The sequence below is a fragment of the Podarcis raffonei genome, chromosome 14, assembly GCF_027172205.1.
Source record: "Podarcis raffonei isolate rPodRaf1 chromosome 14, rPodRaf1.pri, whole genome shotgun sequence".
Lineage (NCBI taxonomy): Eukaryota > Metazoa > Chordata > Lepidosauria > Squamata > Lacertidae > Podarcis > Podarcis raffonei.
In genome coordinates, this window is record NC_070615.1 from 14,081,205 (window position 1) to 14,104,580 (window position 23,376).

Below are 23,376 nucleotides of genomic sequence, written 5' to 3' on the forward strand. Positions count from 1 at the left end.
GAAAAAGAGGACACATGGCAACCCTAGGGCACATTGAATAAGGTTGCCCAAGAGATATGGGTTTGGAGATGGATAGATGAAGCTGCCATGTCATACTCTCACAAATGTAAGTTTATACATTTCACTAGCAAACTTGCCTTTAACACAAGATCTGATCCAAACACCGTTTTCAAGTCCCCAATTTTTGCTCCAGCGTCTTTGTATAGATCATCGGAGAACTTCGCTTCTTCACCAGCTCCATGTTCCACTTGCACATTAAAGCCTTGCTTCACTAAAGCTTGGACACCAGCAGGAGAAAGAGCTACTCTCTTCTCGTTTTTGTATATTTCCTTGGGCACGCCAACAATAAGATCCTTGTAGCGAATTCCTGAATAAAAGAAACATAGAAACACAACATACATAAAAGGAAAGTTAAAGAATCAACATTCTTTGACCACCAACAGAAGGACTGTTGTGCTAGTAGTGTAAGGGGCTGTTGTGTGCTAGTGAGAATAATGGTGGTGCAATAGGAAATCCAATGCAACAGTTGTACTAATGGAACCAAGATGCCCACAGGAAGCCCAAAAGCAGGACACACCTATCCTGCAGTTTCAAGCAAGCGGTATTCAGAAGCATACTATGACACCTCAGAGGTGAGGTACCCAAAAGAGAGTCTTAATGGAGGATCTCAGTGACCAGAGAAATAGCTGAGAAGATGGTAAATATCAGGGTCCTGAGTTGTTTATGGATTCAGAGGTTGAAACTAGCACTTTGTACTGAGCCAGAAGCTAACTAGAAGGCAATCCAGATGTTTCAAAATAGATATGACTACTTCATACAACAGTTAAACGATGGAATCCAGTACCACAATGTGAAGTAGTGCCCACTCACATAGATGTTCCTCCAATTTGTCGAGGATAAGGCTATCAATGATTGCTGCTTACGATGGCTTTGTGTTCCTTCAAGTTTCAGAAACACTAAGTCTCTGAATACCAGTTGTAGAGAAGCACAAGTGAGAGTGCTATTGTGACCATGTTCTACTTGTGGCCTTCATGTCGGCATTGTCATGGCTTAAAATTAGCTGCTGTTTCTTTAATACAAAAGGAACTGAGTCAGTGGCCTACAATGAATCAGCAAAGCCTGCATGACTCTTGCAACCTTTCACCTAGATATGTCTGTACAGTGGTACCTCAGATTAAGTACTTAATTTGTTCCGGTGATCCATTCTTAACCTGAAACCGTTCTTAACCTGAATCACCACTTTAGCTAATGGGGCCCCCTGCTGCTGCCGCACCGCCGGAGCACAATTTCTGTTCTCATCCTGAAGCAAAGTTCTTAACCCGAGGTACTATTTCTGGGTTAGCGGAGTCTGTAACCTGAAGCATATGTAACCCGAGGTACCATTGTATATATAGAGTGGTCATTGACTGTGTGTATGGTGGGTTGGTTGGATGGTAGAAAGCTGGTTGCGTTTGATATGTATAAAGCTGTCGGTCGTGGTTGGAGAAGACTATTTTAAGAATAAAAGCAGCAGTCTGCAAAGTACTCTTTCTCAAGGACTCTTTTGTGCCAACTAGGGTCTGAGGACCAGGCAAAGGAGTCAAAGGAGGTCAGAACCTTTTCCTTTTCAAACACTGGCAAGCATCTGGTTAGTCATTCAGAGAATGCTGAAATAGACAGGCCTTTTTCTGATCCATCAGGTCACTTCTTAGAGTGACCTGATGGACTTCCCTAGAGAAGAGGGAAATTGTGATACCTCTACACAATTTCAAGGGGGGAAAGTTGTGTTTAGTGAGAAGCAGTTGTCTGTCTTACTGTCTCTCTCATACGCACAAGTGAAATGTTACAGTTTTCACCAGACAAAATCGTTTATCTTCTCATCTGTTCCAGATTTCTTACAGCATCTTTCCTTCCCCTGCCAGGAAAACAGTTTCAGGTGGGGACAATGTGGGTGGACAGACAAATTTGCAGAAAGCTAGGACACTGATGTTTGAAATAAAAGGAAAGCCGTGGTTCTAGGTTTATATTTACTGTAACAAGCCCCCCTCATTTCTCTGTTCTCTCTAGCGTACTAGGAAGAAAAAGCTAGAAAAATATCTCCCCCTCCATTTCCTATTGCTTTCAGTAACTGTTTATTGTCCCAGTTATAGTGAAAAAACCAAGTGAATCTTCGCCTCTTCCTTCAAAGCTTTACTAATATTGAGTGGCCGACTCAGTAAGACCAATGAGCCCTCTTTACTCACACCAAACATTTCCACCCATTGCCCTCCATGGGGTTACATGCATATGGTGGGGTTGTGTGTGTTTGGTTAGTGACACACAGCACCGCCAAATGAGACATTTGAAAGTTTTTGCAGTGCTCAGTTCCACAGCCAACCCACACAGTCACACGAACACTCTGGTGGATGCCAAAAGAATAACAAATTAAAGTTTAGTTTATAAAAGGCTTGGCTGAGATGCTGCTTACACAAGTTTTCATGCTGTTTACTCCGAGCGGGGGAAAGGTGTGGGAGAAGAGGCCACAAGGAATGCCGAGACAACCTTAACTCTACAAGTCTAGGATTCAGACTCCTGAAATGGGGGGGGGGGGATAAATAAATAAATAAAAAGACAGTGGTGTCAAGAAGAGTTTCCCCCACCCTCACCCCCTGGTTTGAGTTAACTGCAATTATTTGTAACGGTTGTCTGCAAAGAAGCGTTGGGAATTTCTTTGCACACAACCACACCCAACCTTACCCTTCAACATTCCTCCAATGAAAACAGGGACGTCCTGGTCTGTTGTTGTTGTTGTTGTTGATGATGATGATGATGTTACCCCACCCATCTAATTAGGTTGCCCCAGACACTCTGAGCAGCATCCAACTTACATAGAAATATAATAGAACATTAAATATTTTTAAAACTTCCCGATACAGGGCTGCCTTCAGATATCCTCAAAAAGTTGTATAGTTATTTATCAGGGGCTCGCATAACTCCATACCCTCCAACATTTCTCCAGAGAAAATAGGGATGTCCTAAGGGGAAGTGGGACATTCCGGGATCCTATCAGAAACTGGGACGGCTTCTGAAAATCCAGGACTGTCTCTGGAAAATAGGGACACTTGGAGAGTTGGCCGACATGCAGGTTGAAGATGGAAACATAACACCAGGGGCAGGGTTTAAAGATTAAACACAGCAACAGCCTACCTTTTAAGTAACATATAATTAATAATAATAATAATAATAATAATAATAATAATAATAATAATTGTTATGTACTGAAGTTCTCACCCTGGGCCAGCAGAGGGATACTGTAGATAGTTTTCACTCAGGTCCACGTCAGTTATTTTAGGCGGGAAACCCTGGGTTGTTGTTGCTACAATGTTGACAGCCGGCTGCCTATAAAAGCAGGCAGGCTGAGTTGTTTGCTGCTCAGTTCTGTCCAGCTTACAAATAAAGAGCTGCTCTGGAGAAATCACTGTGTCGTCTGTTATGTCTACCCACCATTTAACACTGGCAACGAGGATGGGATCGATGGACATCAGAGCACAGCCAGATGCAGCCACCTCTGAGCAGAGCTGAATCACTGAGCTGAATCACTGAGCGAAATCACTGAACAGAACCAATTCAGAGCTGACCGTTCTGGCGAGAGCACTGTGTTCCATCCATCGCCCTTCACGCCGGCATCAGAATCATGGCTTCACTTGTGCCTCTACCGCCGTTTGCGCCAGCCTCTGAATCATGGGACTCCTACCTCGCTCGGTTTGACTGCTACCTCCAAGCCAACGAGCTGACGCAAGTATCACAGGAGCGTAAGCGGGGCCTATTCCTCAGCCTCTGTGGGCCTGAGGTGTTTGAGACGGCCCGAGCATTGGTTGCGCCTGAAGCAGTCCAGGCAACACCATGGGACACGATCCAAGAGAAGCTGCGCAACCACTACACACCAAAGCCGTCCAAGATTGCTGCCCGCCATGCGTTCTACCACCGGAACCAGGCAGAGGGGGAGTCAATCAACAACTACACCACCGCCCTGCGACAGGCTGCAATGCACTGCAAGTTCTGAGACTTAGACGATGCCCTGATGGATCGAATCGTCTGCGGGGTCCAGGACATCCATCTGCAACGGCGTCTCCTCGCCAAGCCAGACCTCACGCTACAGAAAGCCATTGAGGAGGCTGTGGCCTCAGAAGCCCAGGAGATCCGCAAGTCCAGCAGCCCGCGTCTTGCTAGGAAGCCAGTTCCAGTGCATCATGATGAGGCATCCTCCAGTGAAGACGATGACGTGCACCAGACAAAGCGGGAGCGCAGGAAGTTCCAACAGAAGTCCAAGGGCCAACCGGAATGTGCCGGCTGCGGAGGCAACCATTCCCGTGCCAAGTGTCGATTCAGAGATGCCATCTGTAGGAATTGTTCCAGAAGGGGCTACATCGCTAAGGTCTGCCGATCGGCTCCGTCTGACATCCCCCCTTCACCGACTCGCAAGTCCAAGTCTTCACTCCAGTCTGCCAAGGAAAGCTGTTTCGCTCTCACCAACTGCCGCTGCCCGTCTGGAACCACGATTGGCCAAACCGACTTGCCTACGCGACGCAAGCTGAACGTCACGGTGCTCATTGAAGGCGCTCCATGTGACATGGAGATCGACACCGGGTCTGCCCTGTCCATCGTGTCTTGGAGCACCATCAAAAGACTGGTACCCAGAGTGTCCAAAAGGCAACTCGACTCTCACCGTGTACACCTGAGAGACTACCAGGGAAACGACATTCCCGTGGTAGGCATTGGCCGGTTCTGGATCGCCTTCAAGGATTTTTCGGGCCTGCTTCGGTTGGTGGTGGTTGAAGGTCAGCGGCCAAGCCTCCTAGGGCTAGACTGGTTTGATGCCCTCGGCCTGGAAGTCACCGGCATCAACTGCATCTCTAACGCAGAGACTGAGGGTCTGGTTAAAGACTTTGCCGAGGTTTTTGACGGCACTTTGGGGCAATATACAGGTACGCCCATCTCCTTTAGCCTTGATCCACAAGTCGCCCCCATCAAGCTAAAGCCACACCGGGTTCCCTTTGCTCTCAAGGCTAAGGTAGACGAACAACTGGACAAGCTGATCGCCCAAGGAGTTTTGGAGCCAGTTGACCACGCCAAGTGGGAAACCCCCATCGTCACGCCTGTCAAGGCAGACAGGTCGGTGAGAATCTGTGCTGACTACAAGTGCACGATCAACAAGGCACTTCAGCAGCACGCTTATCCGGTTCCTGTTGTCCAACACCTGCTGCATTCCCTGGGTGAGGGTAAGGTCTTCGCTAAGCTGGACCTTGCCCAAGCCTATCAACAACTGCCCGTCGATGATGCCACTGCTGAAGCCCAGACGATCGTCACCCACCGAGGGGCATTCCGTTGCCGCTGGTTGCAGTTCAGGGTGAGTGTGGCTCCTGGCATCTTCCAAAGCCTTATGGAGCGTCTCCTGCAAGGGCTTCTGGGCATGGTACCATATTTTGATGACGTCTTGGTGTCCGCAGGCCCACCATTTAACAACAACAATAATAATAACAGCAGCAGCAACAACAACAAAAACAATGTTATTTATTACTCACCAGTGTAAATTTAATTACAATCACAAGAATAGAGTGGGTCCTAAAAATATGGACCTCAAGTGTCAAAGGCCAAGATATGGAGGCTCTTTTTCAGCATACCACAAAAACTTTATTATGAAGGTGCCAGATGCGCCTCTGTGGGGAGGGATTTCCACATTTAGAGGCTGCTATAGAGAATGTTCTCTCCTGGGCCACCCCAGGAATTACCACAAGGGTAAGATCTTAACACCTGAGAGAATCTGTTTAAATATCTGGGGCTAAGTCATTTAGGGCTTAGTGTCAAAATTGTATATTGATACCAGTCACTATTAGCTAAATTGCAGGAAAACAGAATAGGGAGTTTCAGATGCAAATTCATTCGCTAGCCGTAGCATGTTTAAGGAGATTTTCAGACCCACTGAAGCTCACTTAAACCCTCAAGAAACACAGCTGTGAACAGCCATTACCAAAGGATGGTTTCCTTGCTAGTTCCCACCTTAGAACTATTTTTCATTATTTATTGAAAACATGCTCTTTGTCTATCAAGACCAAAGCAGGGTGCATAAATATAACAAACAGCCCCTACAGTCCAAAAAACACCATCCAGCCATAAAACACATGATAAAAATGCAGCAAAACAGAATTAAAGCAGTTAAGATAACAGGGCAAGCTGATGAAACAACAGCTTAAAAGTCTTTAAACACCAAGGTAAGCAGGTATGTTTGGATCTTGCATCAAAATGATACCAATACCAGCACAGGTCATAAATCTAAGGGGAAGAGATTCTTCAAATGAGGTGCCACTGTGGAGAAGTCTGTTTTGAGTGTCCCCCTTATTATGGAATGTTTTCCTCAGCGGGGTTCACTCGGCGCCATCTTCATCTATTTTTAGGTGCCTGGCAAAAATTTTCTTTTTTTTACTTGGACCTTTAATTTGAAGGGTTTTAAATACTAGTAGCCTCTTTTAGTGGGGCAGGATCTGTAAGACCTATTTTTTATTTGTATAGATGAGGGCTTAAAAAAAATTTTTTTTTACTGGTTTTGTATTGAGATTTAGTGTGTACATTGTGTTTGTATGTCGCTTTGGGTCATTTTCACAAAGAAAGCAACCAAATAATAATAATAAGAATCGGGGCTTTTTTAAACAGCTGGAACTCATCAGAACTCAGTTCCAGCACATCTGGAACTCAGTTCTGCAATTGGTGGGTGATAATAATAATAATAATAATAATAATAATAATAATAATAATAATAATAATTTATTATTTATACGCCGCCCATCTGGCTGGGCTTCCCCAGCCACTCTGGGCGGCTTCCACCAAATATTAAAATACACTAATGCATCAAACATTAAAAACTTCCCTAAACAGGGTTGCCTTCAGATGTCTTCGAAAAGTCAGATAATTGTTTATTTCCTTGACATCTGATGGGGAGGGCGTTCCACAGAGTGGGCGCCACTACCGAGAAGGCCCTCTCCCTGGTTCCCTGTAACCTCACTTCTTGAAGTGAGGGAACCGCCAGAAGGCCCTCGGCGCTGGACATCAGTGTCCGGGTAGAATGATGGGGGTGGAGACGCTCCTTCAGAAATCCTGGACTGAGGCCATTTAGGGCTTTAAAGTTCTTTCTAAGAGAACATTGCCTTTCTAACAGAGCAAGGGAGGCATTCATGGTGAGTTCCAGCACCTCTTTTTCTAGAAAAATAGCACTGATGATGATGTTGGCAGCTCTGAAGGTATAAACTATAGTTCTCAGGAATATTTAGGGGAAGCATTATGCTTTACCGGTAAATGCCTGATGTGCATTAAGCCCTAGCAAAAAATCAACTCTCAGAGCTTTGGCATATCAACCTCTGCACTATCACCTCCGCTTACCAACCTGTTTATATTCTTACAACTTTCTCCCTTCTCTGTATAATTACGATGTCAGTGTGACATTTGGGGCAACATTTCCCGCAAGTCTGAAATCAGTTAGTGTATACATAGTGTTGTCCAATATTTCTCCACTACAAAGCCATCACTGCACATTTCCAAACCCTCTTCTTAGTCATTAAACTCTTGTTTTAAATTGACTTTTGCTTTGCTTACTTTATCTCATTGGGAAATCATGTTCTGGAACGTGCTAAAATAAAGCTAAACTACTGTTCTTGTAACCATAAACTAAAGAGCATTTTGTATGCCATTGTTTCCTTATGGTTATCTTTACCCAATTGTAGCAAGTAAATTGCAGAATGAAGCTGTAAGCCAAAGGAAAGGCTATGGTTAAAGCTGTGCACTCTCTATATATTTGAAGCACATGGCTTCACCCAAAGAATCCTGGGATCCTGTATACAATAAAAACCCAAATAGAAACATTAAAATTGGAAATAATCAACTAACTTTCAGAGATATATTTTTTCTTAATTTCTGGAACAAGCTTCATGGTATAGAAGGCGTTCAGCAGGCATGTCTCCCACTTCTGCTGCAACCAGCTCCCCTCTCCCCTGGTCTTCCAGGACCAGGAGAGGTATGAAGCAAAAGGAGCAAAGGCAGACACACTGGCATAGTCTCAGATTGATTGGGAAGGACTTGGGAGAGACTTAGGCAGCTGTGGGCAGGCAGGGACCTTTAGCCTCCACAACTGCCTCACAGGTGTGAGACCTACCCAGGAGAGATGCTGGACTCAGTAGGCCTGGCACTTGTGAGTAGACTTTGTTTCTTCTAATAAAGAGCTAACTTCCCTTCATCGTCGTTTAGTTGTTTAGTCGTGCCTGACTCTTCATGACCCCTGGACCAGAGCACGCCAGGCACTCCTGCCTTCCACTGCCTCTTGCAGTTTGGTCAAACTCATACTGGTAGCTTTGAGAACACTATCCAACCATCTCGTCCTCTGCCGTCCCCTTCTCCTTGTGCCCTCCATCTTTCCCAACATCAGGGTCTTTTCCAGGGAGTCTTCTCTTCTCATGAGGTGGCCAAAGTATTGGAGCCTCAGCTTCACGACCTGTCCTTCCAGTGAGCACTCAGGGCTAATTTCCTTAAGAATGGAGAGGTTTGATCTTCTTGCAGTCCATGGGACTCTCAAGAGTCTCCTCCAGCACCATAATTCAAAAGCTTCAATTCTTCAGCGATCAGCCTTCTTTATGGTCCAGCTCTCACTTCCATACATCACTACTGGGAAAACCATAGCTTTAACTATACAGACCTTGGTTGGCAAGGTGATGTCTCTGCTTTTGAAGATGGTGTCTAGGTTTGTCATTGCTTTTCTCCCAAGTAGCAGGCGTCTTTTAATTTTGTGGCTACTGTCACCAACTTCCCTTACTCCGTGTGATTTATTGCTGGCTGGCTCCTAACAGACCCTTTCATTCTTTCATTACCATAACCCCACCTGAATGAAGTTATGCTTAATAAGCTTTGTGGCCAAGCAGGATTTTGAACCTGGGTCTAAGTCCGACATCTCCAGCACACAGGCCCTCTGGTGTGAAAAACAAGCAAATAGAGTGCAGTCCTAAATTGGACCTGGGAGACCCCCTACAATGAAGAAAGGAATCCTTAAAACACTACCTTGATAACATTATTTTGTTTCACTTTCCCTGGAAGCAAACTGATTTCTTTTGAGACGCAAATACAATTTGAAAAATCTGCAGGCACGCCTTTGGGTCCGACCTTGAAAGGTAATGGCTTCCAGCACTTGACACAAGATATGTAAACTGGATGCTAATAAGAAACAGAGAAGAGTGACTATAAAAAAGCATTAATCTCTGTAGCGGGCAGAACCATCACTGGACCTTAAAGAAAGGCTCCTTGCAATATTATACGAGCTACCTGAATTGGCAGACAAGCAACTGCAGATTTCTGGCCAAGTGTAGGATAATAATAATGATTTTTTTTTAAAAAAAAAGGTGTTATGTACTGAGTTGAATAGGATCCAAATTGCAGCAGTCTGATTGGTCCTAGAACAATAGGATCCAAAATGCAGCAGTCTGATTGGTCCTAGAACAATGCAGCAGTATGATTGGTCTGCAGGAGCCACCCAATCCAGCTCCAGATGGAAGTGAATCCACAACCTGATTGGCCTACAGAATAATTCTGGAATTAGCCAATCACGTGCAGCCCATTGTGTAAATAATGTATATAAAGCAGATACTTTGGGGAAACTTTCATTTCTCCTCACCACTATGAGCTGAATAAAGAGCATGAAATCCACTCTCAACTCCGAGTATATTTCAAGTCATAAGCAAAAACCACAGCAAACAAAGTTGCGAGGGAGAATTTCAATCTAGTATGCATTTAAAAACTTTCCGATGCAATATGCAAACCCAAACATAACTATCCTTCAAAAGTCACACTTCTGCGAATATAGTGATGCGTTTCTTCAGGTAAGCATGTTTACAAAAATGCATATTTAAGGGGAAAGTGTGCATAAAAATGAAGGTATTGGTGAAAACAGTTTGACAAATATTAGGAGAAATTGCTTGCAAAAAATGTTAACATTAAGGTTTTTTTGAAAAAAGATGTTTTGCAAATCACTGCAAAATGTGGAGAACTGAATTTAAGATGGGGAAAACTGAAAATGACAGATCTTTCCATCCCTGGCATGAGGGAGGAATGAACTGTGAGGCTGAGCTGCATCAACTGGCCAAAGACCTGGACCTCTCTGTATGCAATAAGTGCAAAATGTCATGAGATTTTTGGCTAAGGATAACCTCAGGAAAAGGAAAGCCATTCTTCAAGCCGTTAGTGGATGGTACTTCTCTTAAACATTTTCTGAACTGTACACAGTAAAGGATATGCAACGTGACAGGATCCAAAATAATATTGGCGTTACTATCAATGCTATTGATCTAATTGTGCTGGAAGGCCAGGATGTTGCAAAATTTTCATGTTGCAGAGACTCTTTTTTCAAACCAACATACCTTCCAACATTTCACAGAGACATTTATTTTTTTAAAGATGAGCAAGAACTTAGCTCTAATGCTTGCAAAATATACACCTGAAAGTACGTAAGCAAGGTCTGCTGAAACTCAGAAGTCAGAATAGGGGCAGATGAACAATGACTGGAAGAAGAGATTTCAATGCCCTGAAAACTGGAATAAGTGATACAAACTGGGGGAAATTGCATAGTAAATAATGCACACTCAAAAGAGAAATCATGCAAATTTGCCTAGTTTTATACTGGTCGCAGAATTCAGCTCTTAAGGTTTTTTTAAAAAAATCCTATAGAATACACAGCTTTCTCCATAAGAAACAAATATGCCTACTTTTCTACACATCCTGCCCCACACTGAACAGATGAGAGGCCCCTTCAGGTTCATCTTCCTTCTATAGAGAAAAAACACCATTCACATGAGGTTGGTGGATCAGCTGGCAGCAGAACACTCAGAGCAGGGCTTTTCAGTAAACCTTATGAATTCTTCCTTTGATGTAAACCTTGGCAATGACTCTCTTGTATGTTTCATTGCACATCATACCATCTGAACAAGATCCAGGGCTGATAACCTGTACAATGTCCAGAGGCGGCTGACGGCTGGCTTCTTTCCTTGCCGATTCAGTTTTATAATGCTAAAAGCAGGGGGGGGGGGGTTTTAATCTGAAACTTGCTGGAACTCAGTTCCGGCACCTCTCTGGTAGCCGCTGTTGTCATTATAAGAGAACAAGGGAGGTGAGTTCCGGCCCCTCTTTTTCTAGAAAAATAGTGATTATACCCCAAGTCTTTTGTAACATATCTATTATTTATTTATAAAACTATGCTAAGTAACTTTAAATATACAGTGGAACCTCGGTTGTCGAACACTTTGGAAGCCGAACATTTTGGAACACAAACGCTGACAATCCAGAAGTGAATGCTTCTGTTTTCGAATGATTTTTGGAATTCGAACAGCTTCCATGGCACGTTTTTACATTTTCACCGTTCACTTTGCAACAGCCCTTTTATTTTCGGTTTTCAAACATTTCTGAAGTCGAACGGATTTCCGGAACGGATTATGTTCGAAAACCGAGGTTCCACTGTATATATTCCATTGATACCGATTATACCGTGTCAGTGAGAATATGGTACAAAAGCTCATTCAATGTAAAGGGCTACAGATAATGGGCAGATTTTGGACACATAACACCTGTTTTATAGATATCAAGTCTCTAATATCCAGTCAACAATATCCTAATATTGTTTAGAAGCTACCAGAAGGGGCAGGGGTTCACTGCCAACAGTGAGTCTAGTATAAAAAGTGAAAACATGGTTGCGCCTCTCTGGATTCACTAATATTGTGGGAGAATTTTGCTGTTCAGTACTATGGACTTACAGTGGTACCTCGGGTTAAGTACTTAATTCATCCCGGAGGTCCATTCTTAAGCTGAAGCTGTTCTTAGCCTGAAGCACCACTTTAGCTAATGGGGCCTCCTGCTGCTGCCGAGCCCGATTTCTGTTCTTATCCTGAAGCAAAGATCTTAACCTGAAGCATTATTTCTGGCTTAGCGGAGTCTGCAACCTGAAGCATATGTAACCTGAGGTACCACAGTATCTAGATTAGAGAGGTAAGAATGCATTAGTTTCCATTCCACATTGCACACATCATGTCCAACACTGTTTCTGTTCTGCTACAGTTGGGATTCTGCCAAAAACTACATTATTCATGTAGTTCTGCGCTGTGGTGAAATTACAACGCCACTGTGTTATTCTACCCCATTAACTTAAATGCAAAGGAAACACAATGCAAACTGCAGGGAAGCATAATCAAATACATATTGTTTGCGGACTGAAAGCAACAACAGGGAATACAAATTGTATTCGCTGGATTGATTTCCATTCTAGACATGGGGCGAATAAGTAAACATTGGCAATTTCTGCTCCCATTTCTGTTTTCCTCAGAATTCCCTGACATCCCTAAGGCACACATTGTTGGACTACAACTCCCATTATTCCTGACCATGCTGCTTGGGACTGTTGGGATGGAGTCCAGCAACATTTGGAGAGTCCTCCCAGGATTCAGAATGAGAGATACATACTGGTAATAAAAAAGGGCATAAATTTAATATTGGCACTCAGAATGCAGGTTAGTCTTGGCACTCAGAAAGCAGGTTAGTGCAACTGTCATAATCTATTAATCACTATTGACCATTGAACTCCATGAAGACTTTCCCCCCTCATTTCTAAAGGATGAGAGTTCCATTCTTAGCCATTAATCAATATCCTCCCTGTCAGAAACCAAATGCCTTATCTGCCATTGCAGAACTGTTTTCATCTGTTTTCTTTTTTTAATTATGACTACCAAGCAAGTAACCACGACCAATAACACAACTTAGGAAGCTATTTGAAGAATGTGGAGTTCAGAAACTAACCTGATGATTATGTTGCAAAGAAACCCAACTCAGATTACACTGGAGAACTGTTAAATGTCATGCGTCTTTGAACAAAGTTGGGCTGAATCACGGAGTAATGTTACTGAAACCCTGATGACTGAGATGTACGTTCTATCCTACATTCCCCAATAAATAATAGGGGGGAAATGCCAGTTGCCTCTCTAATAACACAGCATGTAATGCAGCTCTTTTTGAACTTTTAAGACCCAGGACCTGCCTTCAACATGCATTTGAGGATCCATTTCTCACTTTTTAAACCATATTTTTTTGTGGAGTAGTAGTGCTGGTGTTGTGACCCCACCACAGATCAGGCCTCAACCCAGCAGTCAGTCCTGACCTGCCTGCCAAAGACTAATTATTTAATGCATGTTTTGTTTGTGAGGTACAACACAGTGGCTTTGTGTTCTGGGCTTTAGGCCCCAGTTCCACCTTGTTTCTTGAGAAAGTTGCTTGTTCTTTGTAACTAGCAAACAGCAGCCATTTCATAACTAGCCATGGCCCCATGATGGCCATTTTGTGTTGGTGCTACAAAATTTTTCAGATTTCCAAATGAGCCCCCAAAGGTTAGCAACTCATACTTTATCCAATCCTCAAAGGATCCATTATATCATCCCCTTCTGAATTTTCCAGACATCTCCTTCGGGTTAAAGGCAGTCCTTTCACAAGATAGTACAGACTTGACCTATTTGCCTAGGAAATATTGCTTGTGGTTGGCATTTTGTAGAGGCCAGGTTCCCCTCCCAGAGGGAGACCTGAAAAACATGGAGGGGGAAAGCTGAAACTGGATTAATCCCCAGCTGGGCATCTATGTCAGTTTCAAACTCCTTGAGGAGAGAAGAGACAACAAGGCTTAAAGATTGTAGGGGACAGTGGAGGCTAGCCCCTTAGGGCTAATGGGGCACTAGGTAAAGGTAAAGGACTCCTGGACAGTCAAAGGCGACTATGGTGTTGTGGCATTCATCTCACTTTTCAGGCCAAGGGAGCCGGCATTTGTCCACAGACAGCTTTCTGGGTCATGTGGCCAGCAGGACTAAACCGCTTCTGGTGCAATGGAACACCATGACAGAAGCAGGTCATGGGTATGGGACATGGGTGGCACTGTGGTCTAAACCACGGAGCCTCTTGAGCCTGCTGATCAGAAGGTCAGCGGTTCGAATCTCCACGATGGGGTGAGCTCCTGTTGCTCTGTCCCAGCTCCTGCCAACCTAGCAGTTCAAAAGCACGCCAGTGCAAGTAGATAAATAGGAACCGCTGTGTGACGGAAGCCAGAGCGCACGGAAATGCCATTTACCAACTTTTATGCCTTCCATGTTCCCCAGGCACTCTGGGGCTGCTTCCAGCAAAATATGAAAAATAATAAAATGTCAGGCATTAAAAACTTTCCTGAACAGGGCTGCCTTCAGATGTTTTCTAAAAGTTGTGTAATTCTTTATCTCCTCGACATCTGATGGGAGGGCATTCCACAGGGCAGGTGCCACTGCCAAGACGGCCCTCTGCCTGGTTCTCTGTAACTTTACTTCTCGCAGTGAGGGAACTGCCATAAGTCCCTCAGAAGTGGACCTCAGTGTCTGGACTAAAACCCACTGTTGAATGTTAGATGTTATATTAGGCCCTCAAGTGAAGAATTTTCCAATGCTTTTCATGGTCCCTGTCAATGGCCTGTGTGATGCTATCAGTTTTGGAAATATGGCAATATTTTTCATTACAGATGTCATCAAAGGAGGATGAGGAAGAAGAAAAAGAGGCTTTCGTTTTCATATTATCAGTATGAGAAAAGTGTTTTTGGCCACTCAAGGACACACTGTACCTTTTGCCGACTGATCACTCCATAAAGTAGGGAAAGTTTTGAAAGAGCGTTGTCCAGTTGATGGCTGGAACGTCCTTGTGTTTAATGTCAGCAGGAAGGGCAATGAAGAGTTGCTAGCACATCGCACCAAGCCTGCCATCTTGGCAGTTCCAGAACAAAGCACTCTGCACTTGATGTTGGTCCAGTTGCCCTGCAGGTATACAAGTTTTTAATTACCTTGCACTTAGTTCATGCTATCCCTCAGTGAGGCAGAACCGCAAAGTCGCAAATGCTTGAAAGTCATTCTGGAAATATGTGTATCTGTGAAATTATCAGCTGCTAAACCAGATTTCTTGATTCTAAAAGCAGAGGCTACAGACATGTTGGCAAGCCCAGGAACCTGACATGTAATCAACTTACCTCAACTGTCTACTAGGCTGGGGAAAGATACCCAGGAGTTTCCTACAGCAATTTGCCTGAAAAGGGCAATTAATGCAAAACTACATGCTAGCAAGTTTCATAGACTCTTCCAGTCCATAGATGCAGCCTGAATTGAGAGATATTCCTAATGACAAACAAATTGGGCACATGGATTACAGTTAAACCGGCCATGATTTAAATTTTAAAGGTCAGCAAAGTTATTGGATTTTCTTTAGGCTAGCAAAATGTGGAAACTCTTACAGAATAAAACCCTAGTATACAAAAGGAATTATCTGATCATACCAAACAAGAGTTTTGTGGTTTATTCTTTCCACTCTTTGCCTGTGCTTTGGACAAATGTCTTAATTCTGAAGCAGATACATGAGTGAAATGAACCCGTGAGTTCCCGCGAAGAGAAATTATTTTTAATAGAAACTTAAACTGTACCGATGTCACAGAAAGAGATTACACACAGAGAAACATGTTCATCCTCTGGACAATGACATTTCTACAGAGGCCATTTTCAGCTGCTGCGAAGAACCTCCATTTTATTTCTCAGGATCTGTCAGGGGGAAGACACACGCCAGGTGTAGGCCTTTACAACAGAAACGTGTGATTCAAAGAGGTCAGCAAACTTTGCTGAAGAACAGTTGAGCTGGGCAAGGAGCCAGATCTGACAAACTGAAGATCATGCTAGCCTTACATAAATTTTAGAGGAGTTTGTTTTGCTTCAGGTCAAAATGAAAATAAATTGTTGAAATGCCCATTCTGAAGCTCCCTTGCTCCTGTCCTTAATCTTAGATCCAAATTGATTTAGACACGAGGTGCATGGACTTTATTATTGTGTGTTCCACAAGGCCCATTCAGGTTGTGTGGCAAGATGCTCTTCTGGCTAAATGTCTGGAGATTAGGGGTTGGGTTGGCTTTGAGTACAGAATTTAGCAATCTCTGAGAGCTTTTTTTTGGGGGGGGGAAGCACACCAGAAACATTTTCTCATGGTGTTTTCCGCGAGACCCTGCACATTGTGCAAAGGGTTTTTAGACTCATGTTGTGTCACAGCTGACTCATAGGAAGCTTCGGAAGGAGACAAAAGCCAGGAATTGTGCTCAGGAGTCAAAGGACCAGACTGAAACTCGTCTAGTAATGTAATAGAAGGGGAATGTGGGGAAGCACAGTTTTCAGAACAGGAGGAATGACATCAGACTAACTGACAAAAGCCACATCCACAGCATGCATTTAAAGTGCTGATAAGCCACTTTAAACAGTCATGGCTTGCCCTAAAGAATTATGGGACCTGTAGTTTGTTAAGGGTGCTGAAAGTTGTTAGGAGACACCCCCCCACACACACACCCCTCAAAGAGCTATAATTTGCAGAGTTCCCTTTGAAGGTAAAGGTAAAGGTAAGTTCAGTCAAAAGGGACTATGGGGTTAAAACTGCTTCTGGCGCAAAGGAACACAATGACGGAAACCAGAGTGCATGGAAACGCCCTTTACCTTCTCACTGCAGTGGTACCTATTTATCTACTTGTGCTGGTGTGCTTTCAAGAGCCAGTGTGGTATAGTGGTTAAGATCAGTGGACTCGTAATCTGGTGAACCGGGTTCGATTCCCTGCTCCTCCACATGAAGCTGCTGGGTGACCTTGGGCCAGTCACACTTCTCTGAAGTCTCTCAGCCCCACTCACCTCACAGAGTGTTTGTTGTGGGGGAAGAAGGGAAAGGAGATTGTTAGCCGCTTTGAGACTCTTTCGGGTAGTGATAAAGCGGGATATCAAATCCAAACTCTTCTTCAAACTGCTAGGTTGGCAGGAGCTGGGACAGAGCAACAGGAACTCACTCCGTTGCGGGGATTCAAACTGCCAACCTTTGATCAGCAAGCCCAGCAGGCTCAGTGCTTTAGACCACTGCGCCACCTGTGTCCTTCCCTGTGAAGAGGGGATTGATTGTTAAACCACTCTGGTAATTGTCGCTCCACGAGGGGAGGGAGGAAAGTGATATCCAGATCAGGACCATAGTGGAGACAGGGTTCCAAACTATATCTCACTCACACAGGCAACTTGCCAATTTCTGTTTTTTTTAAAAAGGCAGGTATAGGCACAGATACAAATATTATGTATCGCCTAGTCTGACAAGTCATAAAACAAAAAATCCAGGTGACTTACAAGCAAGTTGTATGTGATAATCATACATTTGTCCACACCTTTTATACAGCAAGAGAATGTGGGCAATATAGAATATAGAATAATGTTGCCAAGGTGCCTGAAATTCTGCATTGGGAAAGGTTGAATTCTAAAATAGCTGCAAATAAATTTCCTAATTCCTGTTAAATTACTACCATACATGTAACCCTAGGGAATTCAATGGGACTTACTCCCAGGTAAGGCGTATCAGATTGTTTCTGTTAATTATGAGGAACACCAAAAAACTAGGCTCACCTCTCACTAGAAATCCCATTCATCTGGGTTTTGAAACTTCGAGAGCATTGCCCATTAATGTTCACAACAATAAGGGCTAGGAACTTGTTTTTTCCATAAGAAAGAAAGATGAAATTTCCAAGATGCTGAACGCACCACACACAAACCTCCTGGGACTGGGAGATTGCCTTTCTGCAAGGCGCTTCATTGCAGATACCTGCATATCTCAGAGGTGAGCCTTTTCCTGGCATTAGAATCAGGTCCCCAAGTCAAATTAAGCGCAGGTTTCACCTGTAAGGGCAAGAAGGTTTTCTCCTTTTCAATTTCCCCTAGGTAAGAGATTTAGTTCAAAGCTGCTTTCGCTTTCCTCCATAGGGGGGAAGGGATGTTGTGCTGCGTACTTTGAATGAGAGATGACTTTGGCCTTCGTCTTCCCCCTCTGCTGTGGCCTGCCAGCCTCCTGAACGCAAGGGCAGTGGGAATGAGCCAAGGGAGAAAATTCCTCTGTCTGTACGCTTAAGCCGAGGGGTTTCGGGACTGTTAGAGGGACAGCTAAGGTGCATGGCACACAGGCTGAAGAAAAGCTAGCGAGAGACTAACCTGAAATTATTGGTGTCCTTAGGAGCTTGCTCTGTGCTTGTCCCCCATGGCACACAAAAGGGCAGCCCCGGGGGACTGCCTGTTTAGTGACCTTGCTTGCTGAGGAAGGGAGGGCATCTGTGTGGTCTATAAATAGGGGCCATGTGACCCCAAAGGCACATTCCACTTGGCACTGACGGCATGGAGACTCTCAGAGCAACACACACTAGGAGCATGCTGGAAGGCTGCCCACAGGACTTGTATTTCCAAGTCTCCTTGTCACGACCGGGAAGTACAATCTGGGCAAAGTGGGCAGAGCACATGCAGTCAGTGCAGAAAGTCCCAGGTTCAATTCCCAGCATCTTCTGATTCCTGCTTTGCAGGGGGTTGGACTAGATATAATAATAATAATTGAATAATAATAATTTATTATTTATACCCCGCCCATCTGGCTGAGTTTCCTCAGCCGCTCTGGGCGGCTTCCAATCAAGTGTTAAAAACAATACAGCATTAAGTATTAAAAACTTCCCTAAACAGGGCTGCCTTCAGATGTCTTTCAAAGAGAGGATAGCTGCTTATTTCCTTCACATCTGAAGGGAGGGCGTTCCACAGGGTGGGCACCACTACCGAGAAGGCCCTCTGCCTGGTTCCCTGTAACCTCACTTCTCGAAATGAGGGAACCGCCAGAAGGCCCTCGGAGCTGGACCTCAGCGTCCGGGCAGAATGATGGGGGTGGAGACTCTCCTTCAGGTATACTGGGCCGAGGCCGTTTAGGGCTTTAAAGGTCAGCACCAACACTTTGAATTGTGCTTGGCAACGTACTGGGAGCCAATGCAGATCTCTCAGGACCGGTGTTATGTGGTCCCGGCAGCCACTCCCAGTCACCAGTCTAGCTGCCGCATTCTGGATTAATTGCTGTTTCCGGGTCACCTTCAAAGGTAGCCTCACACATTGCAGTAGTCCAAGTGGGAGATAACTAGAGCATGCACCACTCTGGCAAGACAGTCCGCAGGCAGGTTGGGTCTCAACCTGTGTACCAGATGGAGCTGGTAGACAGCTGCCCGGGACACAGAATTAACCTGCACCTCCATCGACAGCTGTGAGTCCAAAATGACTCCCAGGCTGCGCACCTGGTCCTTCAGGGGCATAGTTACCCCATTCAGGACCAGGGAGTCCACCCCCTGTCCCCCCCAAAACAGTACTTCTGTCTTGTCAGGATTCAACCTCAATCTGTTAGCCTCCATCCATCCTCCAACCTCCTCCAGGCACTCGTGGTCCTTTCCAGCTCTAGAATTCTATGATTTTATGATTCTATGAAACCCTGGAGAGCTGCTGCCAGCCAGTGCCAATATTGCTGTGGTAGATGGGCCAATGGTCTCACTCAAGAACACAGGGTGGTGCCTTGTGCTGTGTCTCTGTTTTATTTATATTCTTATAAAATTATTATTATTTTTCACTGCAATGTTGTAAAAATATCAAAGTGGTTTACAATGCAATAAAAAAATAGTATTTCCTATGTACTGGTCTCACCACAACACCAATTCTTGCTTAAAATCTCCTGCATCTCTTGATCCTTTATAGCAAACAAACCCCTATCCTGGTGTTTGGAGAAGGAGGAGGATGAACTCTGGCCACCAAAGGAAATTGAAAGGCTGACCTTTGTGGGTAAAAGACAAACACCAGATTTTTTTATTACGTCTTCTAACATTCTGCCAAAGGGCTTGCTTGCAGGCTTTGCCAAGGACAAATGAATAATCCGTTTACTACAACCGCATCCCGAATATGTACAAACTCATGGTAGAAATATAATTTTGCTTTTATGTGCTTCGAGGATGGAATTTTACAAGATGATTAACTTTATTCTAAAATAATGAATGGATGAAACCGACATTGTTTGTGTATTAAAAGAACATCTGTAACACACTTAGCAAGACTAGACTTTTCCTTATGGTGATTAATGCTCAGATCAAGTATTTCCTATAACAATTGGCCACAGAAATATTAATACAAGCAGCCTGAAGGAGGTATGTGGGGAGGCCTGTATAATTCTCTTTATTGCAAGGTTTTTCAGTTTAGCCTTCTTTATTTATTTATAATAGTGCCACTGTATTCTGCTCTGGTCAGACCTCACCTGGAGTACTGTGTCCAGTTCTGGGCACCACAGTTCAAGAAGGACACTGAGAAACTGGAACGTGTCCAGAGGAGGGCAACCAAAATGGTCAAAGGTCTGGAAATGATGCCTTATGAGGAACGGCTAAGGGAGCTGGGCATGTTTAGCCTGGAGAAGAGGAGGTTAAGGGGTGATATGATAGCCATGTTCAAATATATAAAAGGATGTCACATAGAGGAGGGAGAAAGGTTGTTTTCTGCTGCTCCAGAGAAGCGGACACGGAGCAATGGATCCAAACTGCAGGAAAGAAGATTCCACCTAAACATTAGGAAGAACTTCCTGACAGTAAGAGCTGTTCGACAGTGGAATTTGCTGCCAAGGAGTGTGGTGGAGTCTCCTACTTTGGAGGTCTTTAAGCAGAGGCTTGACAACCATATGTCAGGAGTGCTCTGATGGTGTTTCCTGCTTGGCAGGGGGTTGGACTCGATGGCCCTTGTGGTCTCTTCCAACTCTATGATTCTATGATTCTATTTCATAGTAGCTAAAGCAAACAAGCAGTAGATAAATTTGGATGCAAAAATGTTAGCTAAAACCCTGTTATGGACACAAACCTTTTATGCGGTTATGCCTCATAAATACATAAAATCCATAATCCCTTTACTAAATGCACATTAGAAGCATGGGGAATCTCCTCTGGCAGAAGTGGTTTTAGGGTAGTGTTTGGCGGCTGGTGAATTTTCATGAAGAAAAAAAAACTGATGCAGAAATGTGGAGAATTAAAAATTGCTTCACGATGGATTCATATATTTGGGTGGACAGGCGGAGTCCCCCCAACCCCAGGTGACCCCCGAGTGGAATAATGACTCAAGACAATGTGCTAAGGGATTAAAATTGGCCACAACTTTATTAATTTTCAGCTGTAGGGAGACCTTGGCTCAGGCATTGGGCGTTTATCCTTCCCAGTCCCCAGCCAGGGATCTGGGGGACATCAGGGTTATCCAGAATGTGTGGGGATTGGGCTGGCTCTGGAGAACATATGTTCAAGCAGAGAGCCCGCCCCCCGTTTCGCGTTGGAGGGGAGAGCAATGGCAACCTCTCGGCATATGGCCAATGCCTCCCTTCAAGACCCCTTTAAAGGGGAACCTTGGGATCACCACCGCAAGGGGAGCATGGGTCACTGCTTCACGCCCCCCCCCATTTAGGGAAGATAGACTAAAGGATTCCGCCCAAGGCCTGAAACCGCCAAAGTTGTGACGTTTTGCTACAGGAAAGGCAAACCTGCCAATGCTGGAGAATTCCTTTCCGGCCCTACCATGACGTAGCAGCGCCCGCATACCAGTGGAGAAGAGGTTAACCTTCAAAAGAAGACTCAACTGAGGGAGGTCAGAGTGGGAGAAGCTCTGCATGGAGCCGACTGCTGCTTTGCAGGTAAGATTCACCTTCTGTTGTGTGGGCAGGGCAGTCCCTCCCCTTACCTGGCCAATCCCCTGGCAATGCCTCCCCAGGTAGGATTGGGCGATTGGCTGAGGTAGGCGGAGACCTCCAGGTATCCAGCCTGGGGAGGGCGGAGCCAGCCCGTACTACCTGGAGCTGCACTGGGATCCTGGGGGCTGCGTACGACCACGCAGAAGGCGCCCCCCATTTGATGTCATTATATTTACATGAGAGACTATAATAAAATATAGAGATCAAAATGTATCTTAATACAGTGAAACCTTTCCAGGTACAGTGGTACCTCTGGTTACGTAATTTGTTCCGGAGGTCTGTTCTTAATCTGAAACTGTTCTTAACCTGAAGCAGCACTTTAGCTAATGGGGCCTCCTGCTGCTGCTGCGCTGCCACAGCGTGATTTCTGTTCTCACCCTGAAACAAATTTCTTAACCCGAGGTAATATTTCTGGGTTAGCAGTTGAAGAAACCAGAGGCCTTTCTCTTGGGCATGGCCGGCCAAGTGTGCCAAAGAAGGACAGAACTTTTTTTATGTATGCTACAACAGCAGCAAGAATACTCATCGCAAAGTATTGGAAGACGCAAGATCTACCCACTCTGGAAGAATGGCAGCTGAAACTGATCGACTGTATGGGATTGGCAGAAATGACTAGCGGAATCCGTGACCAGGGAGAAGAGTCGGCAGAAGAAGATTGGAAAAAATTTAAGGACTACTTACAGAAATATTGTAAAATTAAGGAATGTTGAATGATGTTGGATTGAAATTGAGTGGTTTCTAGCTGTAATGATATAAAGGAATATGGAAGAAAAAAAGGGTTTGGATAGAAAATAAGGTGATATTATAAGCTGTAATGCTTTAAGTTAAGGATTTGCTGAACAAAGAATTTGAAAGGGAATACAAGAAGGGGAGGTATGAGAAGGTCAGAGAAATATGTTACTGAAAAGTTTGTATCATGAAATATATGTCTTTTTTAATTTTTTTGTTTGCTTTTTGTTTGTATAAAAAAATGAAAATCTTAATAAATATCCTTTTAAAAAAAAAACATTTCTGGGTTAGCGGAATCTGTAACCTGAAGCGTATGTAACCTGAAGCGTATGTAACCCGAGGTACCACTGTATATTCAAAACATCAGTGAACAAAAGGCTAAAGTACAAAAAAACATTTGCGGTGCTCTTCTGGAAGTTGTGGTTATTTTGTCTCTGGGGTGTTCAGCAATGCAATTATTGGTTGGCTTTCTTTGCATCGCGTAAGTAGAAACACGCTGTACCGCCAGCCTGCCTAGAGTGTCCTCAACAGGTTTCAACCTGGCAACTTGCATCCTTTTAACTCGCCTTGATGAGTTGACTGTGAAGTTGTTTATGAATCTCGCCCAGGTTCCAGCTGAACACTTTCACATCATTTATTCCATAATGTAACATAGATGCTAGCCCAGGGGTCAGCAAACTTTTTCAGCAGGAGGCCGGTCCACTGTCTCTCGGACCTTGTGAGGGGCCGGACTATATTTTGAAAAAATATATGAACCAATTCCTGTGCCCCACAAATAACCCAGAGATGCATTTTAAATAAAAGCACACATTCTACTCATGAAAAACACCAGGCAGTGGGGTCTCTCCCAGCCCTGCCTAGAGCTGTCTGGATGGAAGCTGGGACTTATCACAATGCAGAACAGATGCTCTACCACTGAGCTACGACTCTTCCCCAAGAAGAAAGAATCATACAATCAAGTTGAAAGGGACCCTGAGGATCATCTAGTCCAGCCCCCTGCAATGC

The 23,376-nt window shown here is 44.4% G+C and overlaps 1 protein-coding gene across 1 annotated transcript in view; it reads right to left on the reverse strand.

The window, feature by feature from the left end:
• LOC128401838 (NAD(P) transhydrogenase, mitochondrial-like) overlaps window positions 1-18,164 on the reverse strand; it is a 77,300-nt gene extending 59,136 nt beyond the window's left edge. The window contains exons 1-3 of the mRNA XM_053365358.1: window positions 18,069-18,164; window positions 14,657-14,846; window positions 138-367 (exon numbers count right to left, since the gene is read on the reverse strand). Coding sequence (XP_053221333.1) covers window positions 138-367; window positions 14,657-14,795 — 369 coding nt within the window. The 5' untranslated portion in view covers window positions 14,796-14,846; window positions 18,069-18,164. The remainder of the gene's footprint in view (window positions 1-137; window positions 368-14,656; window positions 14,847-18,068) is intronic.
• Window positions 18,165-23,376: the final 5,212 nt, after the last annotated feature.